Below are 17,648 nucleotides of genomic sequence, written 5' to 3'. Positions count from 1 at the left end.
CCGCCCTCGCTGCCACCTGGCCCTCCTGATCGACGACACACGCACTTGAAACTTGTTCTCAGGGTGTGTGGAATCAACTTTCCGGAAGCAACCAGCCCACCAGAGGAGGCAGACAGACAGCTATGCGTATATATGTGGGTCTCCCTGCAAGTGGCTCTGGAACCAGACGGCCCAGTGCGCGGAGAAGCTGACTGCGGAGGAGGAAACTTGCTTCTCTGGTTAGGAGGGGCTCGCCCTGCTCCTCGAGCCCAGCAGAAGCGCCGGCCAGATTAATTAGCCATTGCTATGGGAGACGTGTAAACACGCTCGCTGCTCATCATTGATGCATATATAAAACTATTTCATTTTGGTTATTATTTCAGAGGAAGCGCTTCTGATTTTTTTTTTCCTTTTTGGTCCCTTTTTGCCTGTGTGGTTTGGCAAAAGCACAGTTGGAGTAGCTGGTTCCTAAATAAGTAAGTGTTGAGAGGCTTCAGAGAAAGTTGCTTTTCTTTTCTTTTTCTTTTTCTTTTTTTTTTTTTCTTTGCAACTTGGGAGATGCCCAGCCCAGCAGAAGCGCCGGCCAGATTAATTAGCCATTGCTATGGGAGACGTGTAAACACGCTCGCTGCTCATCATTGATGCATATATAAAACTATTTCATTTTGGTTATTATTTCAGAGGAAGCGCTTCTGATTTTTTTTTTCCTTTTTGGTCCCTTTTTGCCTGTGTGGTTTGGCAAAAGCACAGTTGGAGTAGCTGGTTCCTAAATAAGTAAGTGTTGAGAGGCTTCAGAGAAAGTTGCTTTTCTTTTCTTTTTCTTTCTTCTTCTTTTTTTTTTTTTTTCTTTGCAACTTGGGAGATGCCCTTGATGTTGAAGAGGCTATTTGAGATCCGGCTAAAAGGGGGAGCGTGGTAGTTCGGGAGATGGAGATTCCGGACTGACCCTTCGGGCCCTTTTCGCTCCGTCGCAGGTCCTGCCAGCGAGAGGAAACGATGCTGCGGAGGCTGGTACAGCAGTGGAGCGTCGTCGCGGTGTTCCTGCTGAGCTACTCGGTGCCCTCCTGCGGGCGCTCGGTGGAGGAGCGCGGCCGCCGGCTGTAAGTGCCCCGTCCTCCCCAGGGCGCCAGGAGAGGGCTGGGGAGGCCAGGGGGAGAGGCCGCCAGGCTGGGGCGCTGCCCGGGCTCACGGCGGTCAGGGATGCTCCTCGCCCGCCCGAGTTAACTAGCGAGCAGGGAGGACCGGCTACCTGCTGGGGGCTGAGCCCGGGTCCTCCACCCCAGCGGGAGCCTGGGGAACCTCCAGGAAAGACAGGCAAGAGACACATTTGATGTGAGTTTCCATAAGAGGGAGCGTTCTGGATTTTTTTTTTCTTTTAACAGAATCTCCTCTAAGCAAAGATTCTCTGCCTCTAGTGAAAGAAATAAGTTGCTTTCAGGGTTTGAAACCCTGAGGCATCCAAAAGGAAGCTGAGGGATCCAGGGGAGCGCATTTGTCTGTGTGCACGTCCGTACATACTGAATGTGGGTGGCAATTGGTGTGTGAAAAGCAGAAACCTTGCATCCACTTTTATAATGAATGACATAATTTTAAGCATATAAAATGGGACCACATTACATAATGAAGGCATATTATATAAGAAAGCAGTAACAACTTTGCAATGGCACAATTCCAGCTTTAGGATTGATACAGTTCAGCAACGCTGGCGTGCTTGGTTCCAAATGAGTATTAGGTGCGGAGACTTTTCTTCTGGGAATTATTGCTAACAGTTCTTTAATCTGGAGCCACAGGTCTATGGGTGTGCACTGGACACTGAAAACTTGTATTCTGGCCTTCTCATTTGGTGGTCCCTTTAAGGGTAACTTTGACTTTAAAATAATCAGCCATCCGAGTACACCAGATAAATATCACTCTGTTGTCTGGCTGCAAAGATGGGAGAGTGGTAGAGTAATACTATCTTCGTCATCTATTGGACCTAGCTGTTCACTAACGTGTGTAACACTGTCTTTGGGTATCTTTAAACTGCAGACTCAGTGTTCAGCATGAGAAAACCGTAAAGTCTGAGAACTGAGAAGAGTTTGCCTCTGGAGAAGGAATTAGGGGAACTTTTACACTAACAGTAAAAAATAGCAGCATCTGATATTTACAATCAAGTTCCTGGTGCTTCCTTGTGAATCCCCAAAGGGGTACAAACAGGCAACAGTTGTATACAGCCCCTTGATCTATTATTATGAGGGCAGAAAATCCCTAAATGAAATTACTGTAGACATGTCTGAACCTTGGCACCAAAATGAAAATCTATTATGAATTTCCTAAGGCAAATTGTGTAGAACATTGTACTGCAGATAAAGCAGCATTGTATTCTTCAAATCGACATTTTGTGGATGTATTTCTGAAAATTATCTTCAGGCTTTTTGCTCATTTTGAGACTTGTATTAAATTCTGTTATTTAAAATCCATATGTAAATATAGACAAAGAATGAATATTTTGGAAGAGTGAATTTTTAAAAAGAACACTTAAATACTGTATTTATTTGGCCAAGAAATACTGTCTTGGAATCCAGCCAATTTTTCTTTAAAGTTGCTTAAGAAATACCTGTTTTCTTTTTTGAGAAACAGTAAATGGACCATGATTAAATCCACAGTTATGGCATTAAAATAGTGCTAACTGTCCTAAAGGCTATTTTTAACTCTTTTTGTTGTTGTTGCACCTTGCAAAATACACATTTTAAAAAACCATTTAGCAGCCAAAGACTCTGTTATAGTTTTGTTTGTGGGTGAAATATAATATTGTAGTCAAACACTCACACTCAACAGATGGTAGTAAAACTACCACAGAACATTCTTATAATTAATGGCCAATAGATCATCACATTACAGCCATGTGGGGGTTTTCATCTGAAATCAGTAGATGAAGACGCTTCATCAAATTATTATAGCCAAATGGAGTTTAAAAAACAAGTCATTATTTTTGCATTGCTGCCAAGTAACAATAAAACAAAACATTAGTCCTCTATTATGCTAAATAAGCCTAGTTTCTTGAAAGAAATTTTAACATAGGATCAACCCATGTTACTTCCTAGTTACTTTTCACACCAAGTATTAGGGAAATTGCTTTAGATGGTTTTCTAACTAGGGGCTAACTTTTAAAGGAGAGGAAACTACTACTACACCAATAACACTGTCTGTTGAGCCATGCAAAAGAGGCAATACAGGTTTGTGAAACCTTTGGAACTGTGAATCCAAAAGACTTTAATTAATGAAGCTAGAGCATGAGTAGATTGGAGGTTGAAAGTCAGACCTATAGGTGTTACTGTCCAGATGAATATGGCTTGCAACAGGTGGCAACCTTTGTGTTTAAGTTAGAGGTGGAACCCCAACAGATTCAGAAATCTAAAACATCATTGGCTGATCTGCTGGGGAAGCAGACTGGGTCTCTTCCACTTAATGAAAAGCATAACTTTGGACTGAGTCACTTGGGTTGGAAGGGACTTCTGGTGAGTCATCTTAACTCTAACACCCTAACCCTGAGTCTTCCTTGTACCACAGAACTTTTCTTCTCAAACTCAGACTCCTTCTTCAGGAGCCCAGCATCGGCACAAACTGCTGCTTCCTCTGCTGGGAGAGGAATTCCCATCACTCTGTTTACTCCCCGAGTTCCTTGATAGTTCTTTAGAAATTCAATCTTCCCTGAAAACTCCCTTGAGGGTGATTTTTCTTTAAAACAGCCATCTTTTGACTGAATTTAGAGTTATCTATGTTAAGCAGTTCCCCCACATTTTTATAATTTTTTTTTTACAATAAGCAAAGGAGACCATGAATATAACATACTTGTTTTTCCATGTTGGAGCTTAGGTATGTAATAAGTTCCGTGTGAACCACTGTGCTATGTAATGTTTACAGGCCTATATGCCTGTAGCAGACTAGTATTGAGGCCATATTTACAACTTCAATATTTCAGGATCATCTAAATTGAAATCCTCCTTAATTTAAATGCACTACTCACTAACTATGTGTATCTGGTTTGTACAGACTAGTCCTTTATCCTTGTGTCAGTTTCTGTCTTATTTTGAAAAGAAATAGAACATTCTATGGACCTTATTCCTTATTAAGGAATAAAGATACTATTATAATCCTGATCCTCTAATGCAGTTGCCCAGTTAGACATTCATTCTTCACACTTGTTTAAATACAGAAGTCTTTGAACCACTAAGTAAATTCTGTAACAGCATTTCAGATTTAGCATTGAAGAAAAGCTGCATTTTTTCTAATATATTAGCAATTACCCCTAACCGGCAGAAAGAACTTTTGTACCTCACAAGAGATATTCTGTTTTAAACAGGACATAGTTGTGCCATATTGTAGGCTTTTTCTGAGAGAGAAGGGCAGAATGATCCCTCCTTTTCCCATGAGAACCATCCTGGGAAAGTGCAGGACTTGAATTAGGAGGGCACTGTGACTCACAGTTGACAGGCTGGCCAACATGACAGGCATATATGCCAGTCACAGGGGGCATGAGCAATGTGGGTTGATTAGATCAGGCCAACCATTAAAAGTTTTGGCTTCAGGTTAAGCTAGAATGGGTTGTATTATACATTTGGAGAGCAATACAGATGGGGTGGATATCTGCCAGGAATCAAGGAAGAAATAAAATGACTAAATACTATAAAGGAATGTTGTCTAAGAACTTTTTAATGTGACATTTTGCTAAAAGATGCTTATTAAACTGCAATACTTATGAAATATGCAATTATATCAGTCCTATTCTTTAAAAAAATATTAGAGGATATGAATATATTATACCAAAGCCTCAAATTTATAGGTTATTAAAAGTTTCCAGAATACTAACTATTGCCACAAAGTAAGTGAATTTTAATCTAGTCACATGTGGCACCTTCAAAAAGGAAGAGAGACTCCTTCATGCCTCATTTAAACCGGGCTCCTGTTAAATTCCTTTCCATTAAGTCATGTCTTTTTTTTGAACAAGCTTCATGGCTTAAAGTCAGTCCATGCACTGAAATACTAAAAGGAAGTTGGCATTCTAGCTAGAAGGTCCAGAGAAATAATGAATGTTTTTTTATGGTTTACCCTTCTTTGATTCACAGTGTAACTAGACAATCTCTCATTCCCTCGGTGAAAATTCAAACTCTAGGTCTCCCAGTTCTTTATTTTGGTGATGAAAATTGATGTTTGGGGGCAATAAGCTTGGTCTTCAAGGAAAGTGATAGATTGCTGTCCACTTGCCCATTGTCATGGTTCCCACCACAGGTTTTTCACTCTCTGCCTTTTCTTTCATGTTTTCTCAAAAAAACATCCGCGTCAGTAGGAGAAAGGGTTGAGGAATGTAAAAAGCAATTGGTTGTGAATCAAAAGAACTCATTGGTGGGATCCTGGCTCTGCCTGGTTTCATTGTGTGGGCAAAGGTGGGGCATTTTTCTCTCTCTATACCTCACCTTCCCCATCTGTAAAAAGGAGGATCATGCTATTTGTTATGGTCATATTTCTTTGAGGAGGCAAAGAAGCTTGTACTAGTGAAAGCAATAAGGGACCCAGATGCCACTGTGTCAGGAGAGTAAGGGTACATGGGATGTAGCCCTGTGAAGTACCCTCAGAGACCTTTGAAAATGAACCACTTTGGCCGGAGGTTTATGTCAATGGCAGACATAGGCACAGTTGACATTGGCATAATGACTGACTAATGTATGTCATCCTTAAATATGTTTAATACCATATACACAGACTAAGAGAAGAATTCATGGGTGGATGGTTAAGCAAGAGCCAGGGTGTCACCTAAAAGAATTGATGACAGCAAATTAGGTTATTCTTTTTCCACTATATTTTTATGAGATTGTTTAAATAGAAAGATTACATCATATATGTTTGAGGAGATACTTTTAAGACAAAGAACAAGTAGAAAAAGTGAATTTCTTAACTAAGTACTAAGGATAACACCCTCTGAAATCCCTAATTTTTAAAAAAAGATGCACAGAAGAAATAAAATGATCTCACTTAATTTAAACACACAAAGAAGTCCATTTTAAAGAGACCACCCAGTACTTTCCAGAAAATTATGCGTGCTTTCTCTGACAGTTGGCCTTCACATATAGGTTCTTGGTAGCCTGTAGTCTAATATGTTAAAGTTCAGTCTGTTAGGCAGTTTCCTAGACAGGCTTCACTGCTCACTTTATCCTTCAGTCTTTGTTTGCTTTTGCTCTTACAGCTCGCTGTTCTTTGAGATTCAGTATGATTATTTTCTTAATGGGGGAGCAGTGTGTGTGTGTGTGTGTGTGTGTATGTGTGTGTATGTGTGTGTGTGTGTGTGTGTGTGTGTGTGTGTGCGCTCGACGCTCATGTGCATGCGTGTGGGTACACACACACACACACACACACCTGGGGCAAGTACTCAGGTAAAATCAGCCTCCTTTCTATTTCCCAGGCTAGGACTTCTGGATTTATTTCCCCACCACGGCTCTGGAAAATGTAAAAAGCAGTTCAGTGGTTTCTGTCCATTTCTGAGAATAACTGAATCATATTTAAATAGAGAAGGCAGCACAGAAATCACTGAATCTGACCCCTTCCTTTTAAATAGATGGAACCAGGAGGCCCAAGAATGTTTGTGTTCTCACCCAGGTCACAGACCTGGTAAGCGGCAGAGCAGGTACTCTGAGCCACAGCTGTTACCTGCCCTTCCACTCTGGCCCCTTCCCTGCTGCAGAGCTTGCTCCTCTTGCAGCCTGTGTCCTGTATGGGAGCAACTGGAAAACTAAAGGGCATTCCCCCTGTCTAAGTGGTTTCTACCAACAACTAACATTTCATTGTTTCCTTTCTCTCCTGCTATTTTTTTTTCCTTAAAGCAAAAGAGCCGTGTCTGAACATCAGCTCCTCCATGACAAGGGAAAGTCCATCCAAGACTTACGGCGACGATTCTTCCTTCACAACCTGATCGCAGAAATCCACACAGCTGAAATCAGAACTACCTCGGAGGTTTCCCCCAACTCCAAGCCTGCCCCCAACACAAAGAACCACCCCGTCCGATTTGGGTCTGACGATGAGGGCAGATACCTAACTCAGGAAACCAACAAGGTGGAGACGTACAAAGAGCAGCCACTGAAGACACCCGGCAAGAAAAAGAAAGGCAAGCCTGGAAAACGCAAGGAGCAGGAAAAGAAGAAGCGGCGGACTCGATCGGCCTGGCTACATGCTGGCGTGGCTGGGAGTGGGCTGGAAGGGGACCACCTGTCTGACATCTCCGGGACATCGCTGGAGCTCGCTTTCCGGTAACTGGCTTCCTGGCCCAGAGCCTCTCCTTTGCGCTCTCAGCGGGGGGGAGATGGGGGTGCAGCTTCCCTCTGCCTTGGCCTGGACAAACCTTCCTGCCCTCCTCCAGCCCCCTGCCCCCATCAATCACTCCACAATTTAAACCTTGCAAAACCAAGATGACTCAGAATATTGTCTGACTTCAAGCAGTGTCCTCCTGCCCCCGTAGCATGGGGCTTTCTAACCCATTTCATCTCACTCTCCAACACCAATATTTTAGTACTCCACTAAATAACTTCATTTCTTATTCAAGTTTCCGAAGCTAAGGCTTACCTTCATTATTTGCTCGAGAGGTGTATTTCCCGCCCCCCCCCCTCACACTTTAACAAACTTTCTTGATCATTTTTCATTTCTTCCTTTTTTTTTCTCTTCAGGGGAGGACATAGAAGGCTTTGATATGCTCTACAAAAACTATAGATCAATATCTTACCATAAATAATCCTGAGACATTCACATTTTATTTAATTAAGTTTATGTATTTAAATTTTATATTAAACATACACTTTAAATTTATTTAAATTTAACTCTGGTTTCTACCAGTTTATAAGAAAAAAAAATCATGATTTCTGGAAATTTTTAAGTATTGGCTTGGGAAGGATATGTTTTTCTCATGTATCTATTTGTCCACTGGCAAACTGAGAAAGTTTTCTAGGATATTGCAATAAGAATAATAAAACTTCACGACGATGTGGCTGGTTTGTCCTTAGCTCATAGCTGGAGGTAGTAATGACATTCACAGCTTTTGGAGCCAAAGACCTTAGCTTTAAATTTGGGGTCTAAACGTTAAAGTTCAAAACCTTGGACAAGTTAGTTAGTCTAAGACTCACTCTCCTCTTCTCTGAAATGAAGATAATAATTGTACCAACCTCTTTGGGTTGGATAAAGATGAAATGAGATTGCGTGGGTTAAATGCCTGTCATAGAGTAAACAATAAGTTGCAACTTGTTGTTTTGGCCCTTTTAGGCATGGTTCTGATTGTTCACTCTACCTATCTGTTTTAGTGTGTGTGTTTCTGTGAGGCAAAAAGGGGCAAATAGTAATTGCATTTTATAACCTAGAAAACCATGGCACTCCCCGGTGAAAGGACTGCGCAGTCCTGGGAACTGGGATAGGTAGTCCTCAGCACTGGATTTATTTCCCCATTTCCTGGCACGTAGGCCAGTGCTATTAGTGCTGCCCCTTGATCTGTGCATTTCCACTGATAGGAGCTGTTTTGTTTTTTTTACTTTCCAGTACAGCACTTCTATGGGGTTTGAAAGAAAGAGGAAAACAACACACAAATGCATCCTATGCAGCTGATGATCTCATTATTTAAGGGGTCCCCTGTTCCTTCTCCAGTTCTTTCCTCTCACTAGAGATAGGACCACAGAGTGATGTTTCAAAGGGGAGTTTGAACCTATTTACCATCACGTCTCTCTTTGAGTTAAGTGAATAAAACCCAGAATTAAATAGCGTATAAAATGATAACTATATTGGATTAGTAGTACAGCTTCAGTAATCAATGGGCAGTGTCACTAGTGAAATCTTTAGCATAGTGAATGACCTGCTGCCAGTGTCTCATGGATCTGTGAGGGGTAACAGGCCTTATACATGTTGGCTCAATGCAGGTATTCAGTGTACTTGAAGATATGATCCTAACTGAACTTATTTATAACTAATGCAAGGCCTCTATTGCCAGAACCTATTTTTATCCATTATATCTCTCTCTCTCTCTCCTCTCTCTCTCTCTCTCTCTCTCTCTCTCTCTCTCTCTCTCTCTCTCTGTTAAAAACAGAAGTATACATACTTTTTATGGATTTTATACGTTTACAATTTGCAATGCTCTTAAGTATCCAGAGAATTAATGAAAATCAGCACTCATCAATTCTTATTCCAAAGTTATCCTTATGTTAAAGTAGAGCTAGTAAAACTTAGGCAGTGGCCTAATTAAATCCAGACTTAGGACGGAAAGAAATAGAATGTTTCTGCTTCTCCTTTCTACTCCCTGGTTGTGAGGAACGTTCATGGAAAGCACTGTTTGTTTGGCAGCCAGATGTTGGCACTCTCCCAATACAACCCAACAGAGGTGCAGGGAAGAGTGGAGAGATTTAGCAGTGTATTGATGAGAACATCTGGGGCCATGTAAATTTTGTAGTACAAATAGAATCTTTTCAGAATAACTACTTTAAAGTTTTATAAGCAACTAAATGTTTATTATTATCCTCTTTTTAGTCTTTGCATTATTATATGATTATCTGAGAGGTCTGAAATGGCAAGCGATGAACTTTATTATAATACCTATCTTAGTTCTTAGTAGAAATTGCTGAGCAAAGACTGTCTGGCTTCTCTTCATGGACCACTCTGTGGGAAATACATAGCTTTAAACTTAGGAAATTTGATGTTGCAAATAAGATGTCCAGATTCAGTAGGACTCATTTCATTGAGAACATATGTTTTGCCTTGGTATATATAGATTTAGAAACAATATAAAAGTTTTTAGTATTCAAAAGAGCTAGGACTCTAAAGCATCACACATGTATAATAAACATACACATATATTTCTAGGTCATGTTTTATGTTTTTCTTGGCTATTCTAATACATGTCTTTATGAAAGGGAAATCAAAAGGAAGGATAACAAGCAAACTGGGCAGTGTAAAATATATTAAATGATCTTTCCTTCGGCCCTTTAATTTGCTCCTTTTTTCTTTTCTAAGAAAATAATTGTTCAAAATGCTATTCATTCCATCCTTGCTTGTGCTATTTTATACTTTTAAATCAATTGATTCTTATTATCTAATTTAAAATAGGCTTTCCAAATTTTCAATGCAAGATCCATTCACAAAACCAGAAAAATAATAAACAAATAATTCTATTTTAATTTTGGCTTCAAAAATTAAGATTCAATGACAGTTTCATTCATTAGTGTTTAAGGACAGTTAAGAAAATGTTAGATGTCATCAAATCATTAACCAAACATAGTCTGTTTAATTATGCATCCCTTCAACATATACCCTAGTCACGCACTTTTGATTACCCTCACAACAGCCCATTATCTTAGCAAGAGGTTGGCCAAGTGCGAACCTGGAAAAATAAGACACCAGTGGATCACCTACATCAGGTATCACTGCGGAATAAACTTCTAAGCATGATGGATTGCACAACCTAGCCTTATTTCCAGATTCCCAAGTGTGTGCCTTCCCTTCCCAAACTTGCCAATTGTTAGCCTTGGAAAATCTCACAGGGTCTCCTTTTTCTGACAGAGAATACTTAGAAATGCAAGCCTTTCTCTTCTGCATTGTATTGACCATTTGGATGGATTAATGACTGTGGTAGAGGTTTTAGAGAGTCAGATGGAACCCCAGTCACCTCTTGGTATTGGTGTTGGAGAGTGAGATCAAAGGGTCCTTAGATCTATTTCTATGTGATTCTATGTTCCTTAATTTATACCATTTATTTTATGTCTCTTCATTTGTAAGAATAATTAACCTATTTTCTCTTCTTCTTTCCCTTCCTTCTCTTTTCAGGAGGCATTGAAATTTTTGCAAAGACCTGCAGAAGACATATTACAGCATTCTGTAATAGTGAACATATGGAAAGTATTAGAAATATTTATTGTCTGTAAATACTGTAAATGCATTGGAATAAAACTGTCTCCCTCATTGCTCTATGAAACTGCACATTGGTCATTGTGAATATTTTTTCCAAGGCTAATCCAATTATTATTATCACATTTACCATAATTTATTTTGTCAACTGATGTATTTATTTTGTAAATGTATCTTGGTGCTGCTGAATTTCTATATTTTTTGTAACATAATGCACTTTAGATATACATATCAAGTATGTTGATAAATGACACAATAAAGTGTCTCTATTTTGTGGTTGATTTTCATGAATTCCTAAATATAATTATCCAACCTGATTTTCCTCTGTGCATGTAAAAATAGCAGTATTTTAAATTTGTAAAGAATGTCTAATAAAATATAATCTAAATTACATCACGACTCAGAAGATGAATTATGTCCTGCAAGATTTATAATAGAAGGAACACACTGTAATTTTTACACTGTGTTTGATATGGCCTTAAGTTTAATATATTTATATTGGTACATAGTCCAACATTTTCACATTAGCTTTAAGTTTAAAATCACTTAAAATGTAGTTCATCCAAAATTTAAGTTCAATTCAATAGAATAGCTCAACTACCTAGACGTCATTTCATGAAATATGTCCAATTTGAAGTGAAGACGGGAGAGGGCAGAGAGAGAGAGAGAGAGAGAGAGAGAGAAGTCAGGAGAAAAGATTAATGACACATAATCCAGAGAGTCAGCCAGAGCTGGAAAAAAGGGAGGCTGGAGGAAAGAAACAGATCAGGAACCTTAAGGACAGGGGTAATTTTAACCAATGTAAAGTTTGATTTATGAGAGCTTGTTCCTATTGGTAACAATTACAAGCGTAAGAGAGCTATTTGAGCATTCTACCTATTAATGTTTCTAACCAGAGAAAGGAGAGAGATTTATGTTTGGGAGATACGTGACAACTCAAAGGGCCTTCACTGTGAAGACTGCTTTCCTGTTCTACCACGGTTGCAAACCACATGGGCGGAACATCACATGCAATCCCTTTTCCATTTTGAGTATCATCCTACTTGTTCCTACCTCCATGTTCAATTGAAAACACAAACATCTTTCCTTGTACAGAATATTTTTTTCTGTAACTGTCTACAGCAGGGGTGGAGAACTTCTGGTCCGCAGGCCGTAGAAGGCCCGAAAAATCATTTGGTCTGATCCTGCCAAGGCATTAAGGGTGAGTTAATTAAATGTTTGACCAAATAAGGCAGACTAATTTTTAAGTTGATAATTTTGTATGCCCTACAAATAATGTGGTAAATACCCAAATGGCTTTTGGCAGAAAAAAAAGTTTCCCCACCCCTGCTTAGGACACATCAGAAAAACAGAACACAACAAAACAAAAAGCCTAGGAATCAAGCAAGCACATGTTCAGGAAGCATGCTGTTTATGCCGAATATCCTGGTAGATATTTATAAGATGTTTGGGAGGCACGAGAAGTCAAATACTATAACTGCCCTCAATACTCCCTCATTCCAGTGAGCAGCTTACAGATTCATATACATGAAACAACTAAACACTGTAGTCAAGAAACTATTGAAATGATACAAAAATCTATGAACATTTTACAAAGGAAATAAATAACGGGGAGATTAGTCTGAGCTGGATGTGAGAAGGATAATGTTTTGGGAAGGAGTATTCTAACATTGAACTTACTCATATTTTTATTTGAGTCCCATCGCCTTCAAAACAGGACCCATCTTACTATTTCTTGGTAAGAATTTTGAACCTATGTTAGCAAGAAATACGAGAATTTGTGCTTAGCTTCACTTATGAATTTGTTGGAGATGGTTTCTACACCTAAGGAATACTCAGAAGTTTAAGGCCAATACATCAAACCCATATAAAGCAACTAGTCCGGAGTGTCTTAAAAGCAGATATAACCACATTTTACCAAACCCCACCTGAAATTCTAAATCATAAGATTGCACCAAATCCTTATAAGTTGGTCACATGAAAAATATGTTTTTTAAACTCTAGTTTAGTAATTACTTAGACATTAAATCAAGGAAGCATCAGATTCAAGTCATCTTCTACGGTTTTCTCTTCACAAATAGCCCATGCCTGAAAAGAAAAGGGGGAAGAGGGAATGTAGGGACTTATAGTTACCAATTCTCACCAAAGCATTACTAATGCAATTATTACCTTTAATCACACCCTAGGTCTCTGGCACTAAAATCATAGGATGAGGGATGGAGTGAAAAGATGAAGGAAGCAAAAAAAGTTTGAAACAAAAATTGTCATTTTTTATAGCCTTGTTCTTTTCTATGAAAGAAAAACTGAAATACATGATTTAAGATAGTGAGTATTTAAATGTAAATAGACTCCTAACAAATTACAGTCTAAGTGAATTTGGTTCATCCCTTACTTAAGTAATGTTTATGAAACATAAAGGCAAGTTGGGCTAAGTATTATGGAATTAAGAAAATAAAATGTAAACTGCTAACTTTCTATTACCTTCCTCAAATGGCATTCAGACAGAAATTTGGTATTTCATTAGGTACCAAATATATATTTAAGGACACTGTGGAGTCCAACTCCCAAAACAAGTGGTGATACTTAAATGTGAAAACCCCATGCCTTTCTTCTGTATGTTCTCAGCCATTGGTGTAAAACAGGTGCAAGCTAAAGCACTATGCCTACACTGCAGTTAACATATTCAGAGCTACATGAAGATATGAACCAAGATCAGTGTTGACATTACTGGTGCTGAAAATATTGAAAGTCAATATTGCCATCTCCCTTCCTTGTTACAAAAATTAGTTTGGAATGCAGGCAGCAACAGAGAAATGTGGAGAAACTGAAGCTTTTCTTGGCAGAAAGCATAAACGTATACCTTGATGGTTAAGAACTCAGTTTTAATTTTCCATTAACTATTCTGAGTACCAGTTGAGCAAAGCAGCTATTAAACTTTCTGTATCTGCTATACAAGTACCAAGAGAATCAGTCTTTATAAAATCAAAAAGCTCTTCCTGATACACTATATATTGAACCCCAAAGAGAATGAAGTCAAGTATTACTTCAATTTTACCTTATAGTCAATTCATTAAATAATAAAATATGGTTAAATAGATTGTATGTGCTTAAACATAGTCAATGAGTTTTGTAAGAAATTCTGAAACACATTATCACAAGGTATTAACTTTAGAATAAAGTTTAATTCTAGAGTATCTTACAGTTTAACTGATATTTTTCCCTATGGCCACAAAGTCCATGGAAAAATAGAACCAGTTGTTGACAGAAACAATATGTTGAATCTCAGAGGGTTTATCTCCCATAAACAGAGTGTACTTTATTTTTTAACATGGTATACTTTTAAAAAAGATTTTTATTGGGGTTTTTTAGAGAGAAAAGAAGGGAGAGAGAGAAATATCGATTATGCCCCCTGCACGCCTCCTATTGGGGTTGGAGCCTGAAACCTGAGTATGTGCTCTGACCAGGAATTTAACTGGCAACCTTTTGGTGTATGGGATGATGCCCAACCCACTGAACCACATTGGCCAGGACTAACAGGATATACTTTTATTGAGAGTTCTAAGTGTTCCCAGGATGTTCCCAGGATAGTGATCATCCCCAATTAAGGGTCAAAAACATTCAAAGCACTTCCCTTTATTTAATAGCCCAGAAGGTGTTAAGAACAAGACTCTTATCAAAGATTCCATTATACAGTTCGCAAAACACTTCCATGTGGTAAGTTACTCCTAAGGACTCTCTATGGAACATTTCAGATAGCTACTAAGATTCCAAAGTCTAAAGGTATTACTTCAATTAATTACATTATCGTGTGTCCTGGGGTTAACTCCTTAAGAATAGTACTATTCCTTCCACGTTGCCAATGTTATTTCCCTAATTGTTTTGTGAACTTCTTAAGAGCAGGAACATATTGTCTTATTTAGTATGTATCATCCAGCACTAGATAACAGCATTAGTACATAGCAGGTGCTCATTAAACACTGTTGAACAGAATTTAGAGGCTCTCTCTGTTTCTGATGAATCCACCGAAAAGCAGAGTTGAACAAAAAGTCTGCCCGGGGTGTTGAGTATTTCAGACTCCCATGCCAGGCCATTCTCTTCGTCCAGTCACAAGAAGCTTGGAGAATGAGGGCTCCCAGTTATCTAAACCGCTCACCAGAGTGCCCTTTGTGTTTCGGCCCCTGGTTTAATGGGCACGTTTCCAGCCCTATAAGTACAAGAAGCAAGGGTTTGTGTGGAGTATACAGCAGCCTCCCAGAGGAAGGGAGGAGAATTTAAAATATCAGGTTTTCCTCCTATGAATACACCGCACAGAAGTTACCCACAGGGCCCAGTTGTGCAAAAGAGGTACACTGCTATTTTGTCAGAAGATTAATATACACAGTTCCCAACCAGAGTTCCCCAACATCGGGATGAGAACATTCACATCTCTGTGTGACTTCCTGATATTCTCATATTTACAAGTGCAAAGCATGAGGGTGTGTCTTCAAACTTCTTTTTAATTAAATTTCAAAACACCTCCTAGGGAATTTCTTTACATTTTCCTCCAAACTGCAAGACATTTACAAATTGGAATAAATACAAAATGTGTCACCCTTGAAAAATGGATTTGTTTTCATGGTGACTCCTAGTCCTTGCCAAATGTGCATTGCTTTGGGGTCTGAAAAGCAAAATCGTGCATCCATCTCCCATTTGAACAAGGCAACTGACGGTCCAAGCTCACTGGGTTGTCATTGAAAAACTGCTGGGAAGTGGCTCTGTTGAGTTTCATGTTCTACAAAATAAATGCAAAACAATAACAAACCATGCCACATTGGACTTCGTAATTCTATATTCACATTACTCTTTCGTTCATCATGAGTTTTAGCAGAACCCTTGAGTCACTGTAGAATACAAACAATAGATTGAAGAGGAGTGCTGTGGCTCTCTGTAGGTGAAGGAAACTAGAGAGAGCAGGAGTGTTTTCTCAAGGAGAAATTTTCCTCTTCTGATGACACAGTGAGGGATTCTTAATTGCCCTCTTCCTCGAGAATTGGAAATATTCTTTCAGAACGACATTTTATAACATTATAGCAACTAATATTCAGAAAGAATAAATGAACATAACACCAAGCCAACATAGTATAATAGTGTTAGTACTTATTCTTTCCTATCAGCTTATTAGACACATATTGGTACTAACCTAATTTGCACCCTATCTCATTTAATTCTTGCAAGCATCCATGAGGTTGATAGGATTTGTCTCCATAGATGATGCGGTTTTGCCTTTGGCAGATTAGGCAACTTGCCCAAGATCCCACAACTGGTCACCCAGCAGAGAGAGGACCCAAAGTAAGCCTCGTCACCCCCTAAGTCTGTACTCTGTGGGCCACAGCAGCAATTTTTGAAGTAAAGTTTGGTTCAGAATAAATGTCTTTGAAACAAAACTAGTTTGCCTTGCATTCAGTGAGTTCGGAGAAATCGTAGGTCTGAGACAATCCTATTTTACTCCACTCCCTACTCTCCCGTGACAACATCATTTTACCAGCTTCTGTTCTTCAAGGCATCTTCTAAGGCTGCTCTCTGTCTCTCTCTCTGTCTCTCTCTCTCTCTCTGACACACACACACATACACACACACACACACACACACACACACACACACACAGCCAAGACTCCCAGGTGTTTGCACAGTGCCATGAATGAGCAGCTGTTGCTTTAAAAGAGGGTGGCAGAGGGGGGCGAGGGAGTGCTGGCTGGCAGGCGGGTGTGTAAACGTATACAGAGAGCCACTTTCTGTAAGAAGGCTAAAACATATTTAAAATGGGACCACCTCAGAGATGAAATCTTTTCCCTCCTGTTACCTCTCAACCTGCTCCAAAACTCCAATATTCAGTTTTTCCAAGTCTCCCTCTCCCTCCCCCCCTTCCCTGGAGAATGCTGATTTTCTGTGTGAACACTTGGCCCACAGCAGAGCAGTTTCACTCCTTCATTTAGCAGTCAGAAATAATTTCAGCAGTTAATTATTTCCCCAGCTCACAGATGTGTGTGCCCACTCTGCGGGCGCCTCTACACGCTGCCCACACAGGCGCGAACAATGAGTGTGCCATCGTCGTTTCTTTTCCACGGGTTTTTGCATCTCTGGTTGCTTTTTGGTTGCTTTTTATTTATTTTTAAGTTACATGGAAACAAAGAAAGAAAAGGTTTCCCTTGAGATCCACTTGATTTGGGGAAGAAGAATGCCCTTCATCACAGGAGGGTGCTGTGGGGAGAATGAGCCAGGCCTGATGTCAGTTGCAGCTTTTTTTTTCCATTTAGAAATCAGCGGGTGGGGGGTGGGGGTCGGGGGTGAGGCAGGTAAAGAGAACAAACACACCAGCTCCTGAGCTCCCTGAGATGAGGTGCTGGCCTGACTTGGTGTCCAAAGCACCCGCTGCGGAGGCCTCTTGAGTTCTGCCCCCATGTCCCTTGGAGAGCCTGAAACTCCTAGCTTTTCCAGTCAATTATACATTCTTCCATGTTTATAGCTCCCGATTTAATCAGGAAGAGTCCCGTCCTGCTCAGCGCTGTCCTTCCTTTGACACTAAATATATATATAACTAAATATATATTTTATTGCCCAAAGGAACACATAAGTCTTAGGGTAATGGCTGTACACACTTTACTGACTCACCAAATAAGGGAAAAAAAGATATTTTTACGTTTTACTATGCTAGACTATTAGACCATGTCCCTCCAATTGGCCATAGTTCTCATCACAGTTCTCCTTGTCCCACATTTTCCAGGAATCAC

General features: G+C 39.6%; 1 protein-coding gene across 2 annotated transcripts; it reads left to right on the top strand.

Annotated features, from left to right (window-relative positions):
• The first annotated feature begins 6 nt into the window (after window positions 1-6).
• On the top strand, window positions 7-11,280 carry PTHLH (parathyroid hormone-like hormone). 2 transcript variants are annotated; one of them, XM_005871844.2, is made up of 4 exons: window positions 7-455; window positions 954-1,079; window positions 6,834-7,256; window positions 10,801-11,280. In XM_005871844.2, exons 2-4 carry the CDS (start codon window positions 976-978, stop codon window positions 10,808-10,810), a joined length of 537 nt encoding a protein of 178 aa, XP_005871906.1. In that variant the 5' UTR covers window positions 7-455; window positions 954-975; the 3' UTR covers window positions 10,811-11,280. The 2 variants fall into 2 exon arrangements, with proteins under 2 accessions (XP_005871906.1, XP_014399776.1); XM_014544290.1 differs by lacking the exon at window positions 7-455 and adding an exon at window positions 557-753 and having other exon boundaries at window positions 10,801-11,244.
• Window positions 11,281-17,648: the final 6,368 nt, after the last annotated feature.

Source organism: Myotis brandtii, unplaced genomic scaffold (assembly GCF_000412655.1).
Source record: "Myotis brandtii unplaced genomic scaffold, ASM41265v1 scaffold358, whole genome shotgun sequence".
Classification (NCBI taxonomy): domain Eukaryota; kingdom Metazoa; phylum Chordata; class Mammalia; order Chiroptera; family Vespertilionidae; genus Myotis; species Myotis brandtii.
Note: the sequence above shows the minus strand (reverse complement) of the source record. Positions and strands in the feature narration are given on the sequence as shown.

What these genes read in the sequence shown, in the direction of transcription:
- PTHLH (XM_005871844.2), top strand. Translation starts at nt 976, where the DNA reads ATGCTGCGGAGGCTGGTACAGCAGTGGAGCGTCGTCGCGGTGTTCCTG. An exon ending in GAGGAGCGCGGCCGCCGGCT is followed by an intron (nt 1,080 to 6,833) that starts GTAAGTGCCCCG and finishes TTTTCCTTAAAG; the next exon opens with CAAAAGAGCCGTGTCTGAAC.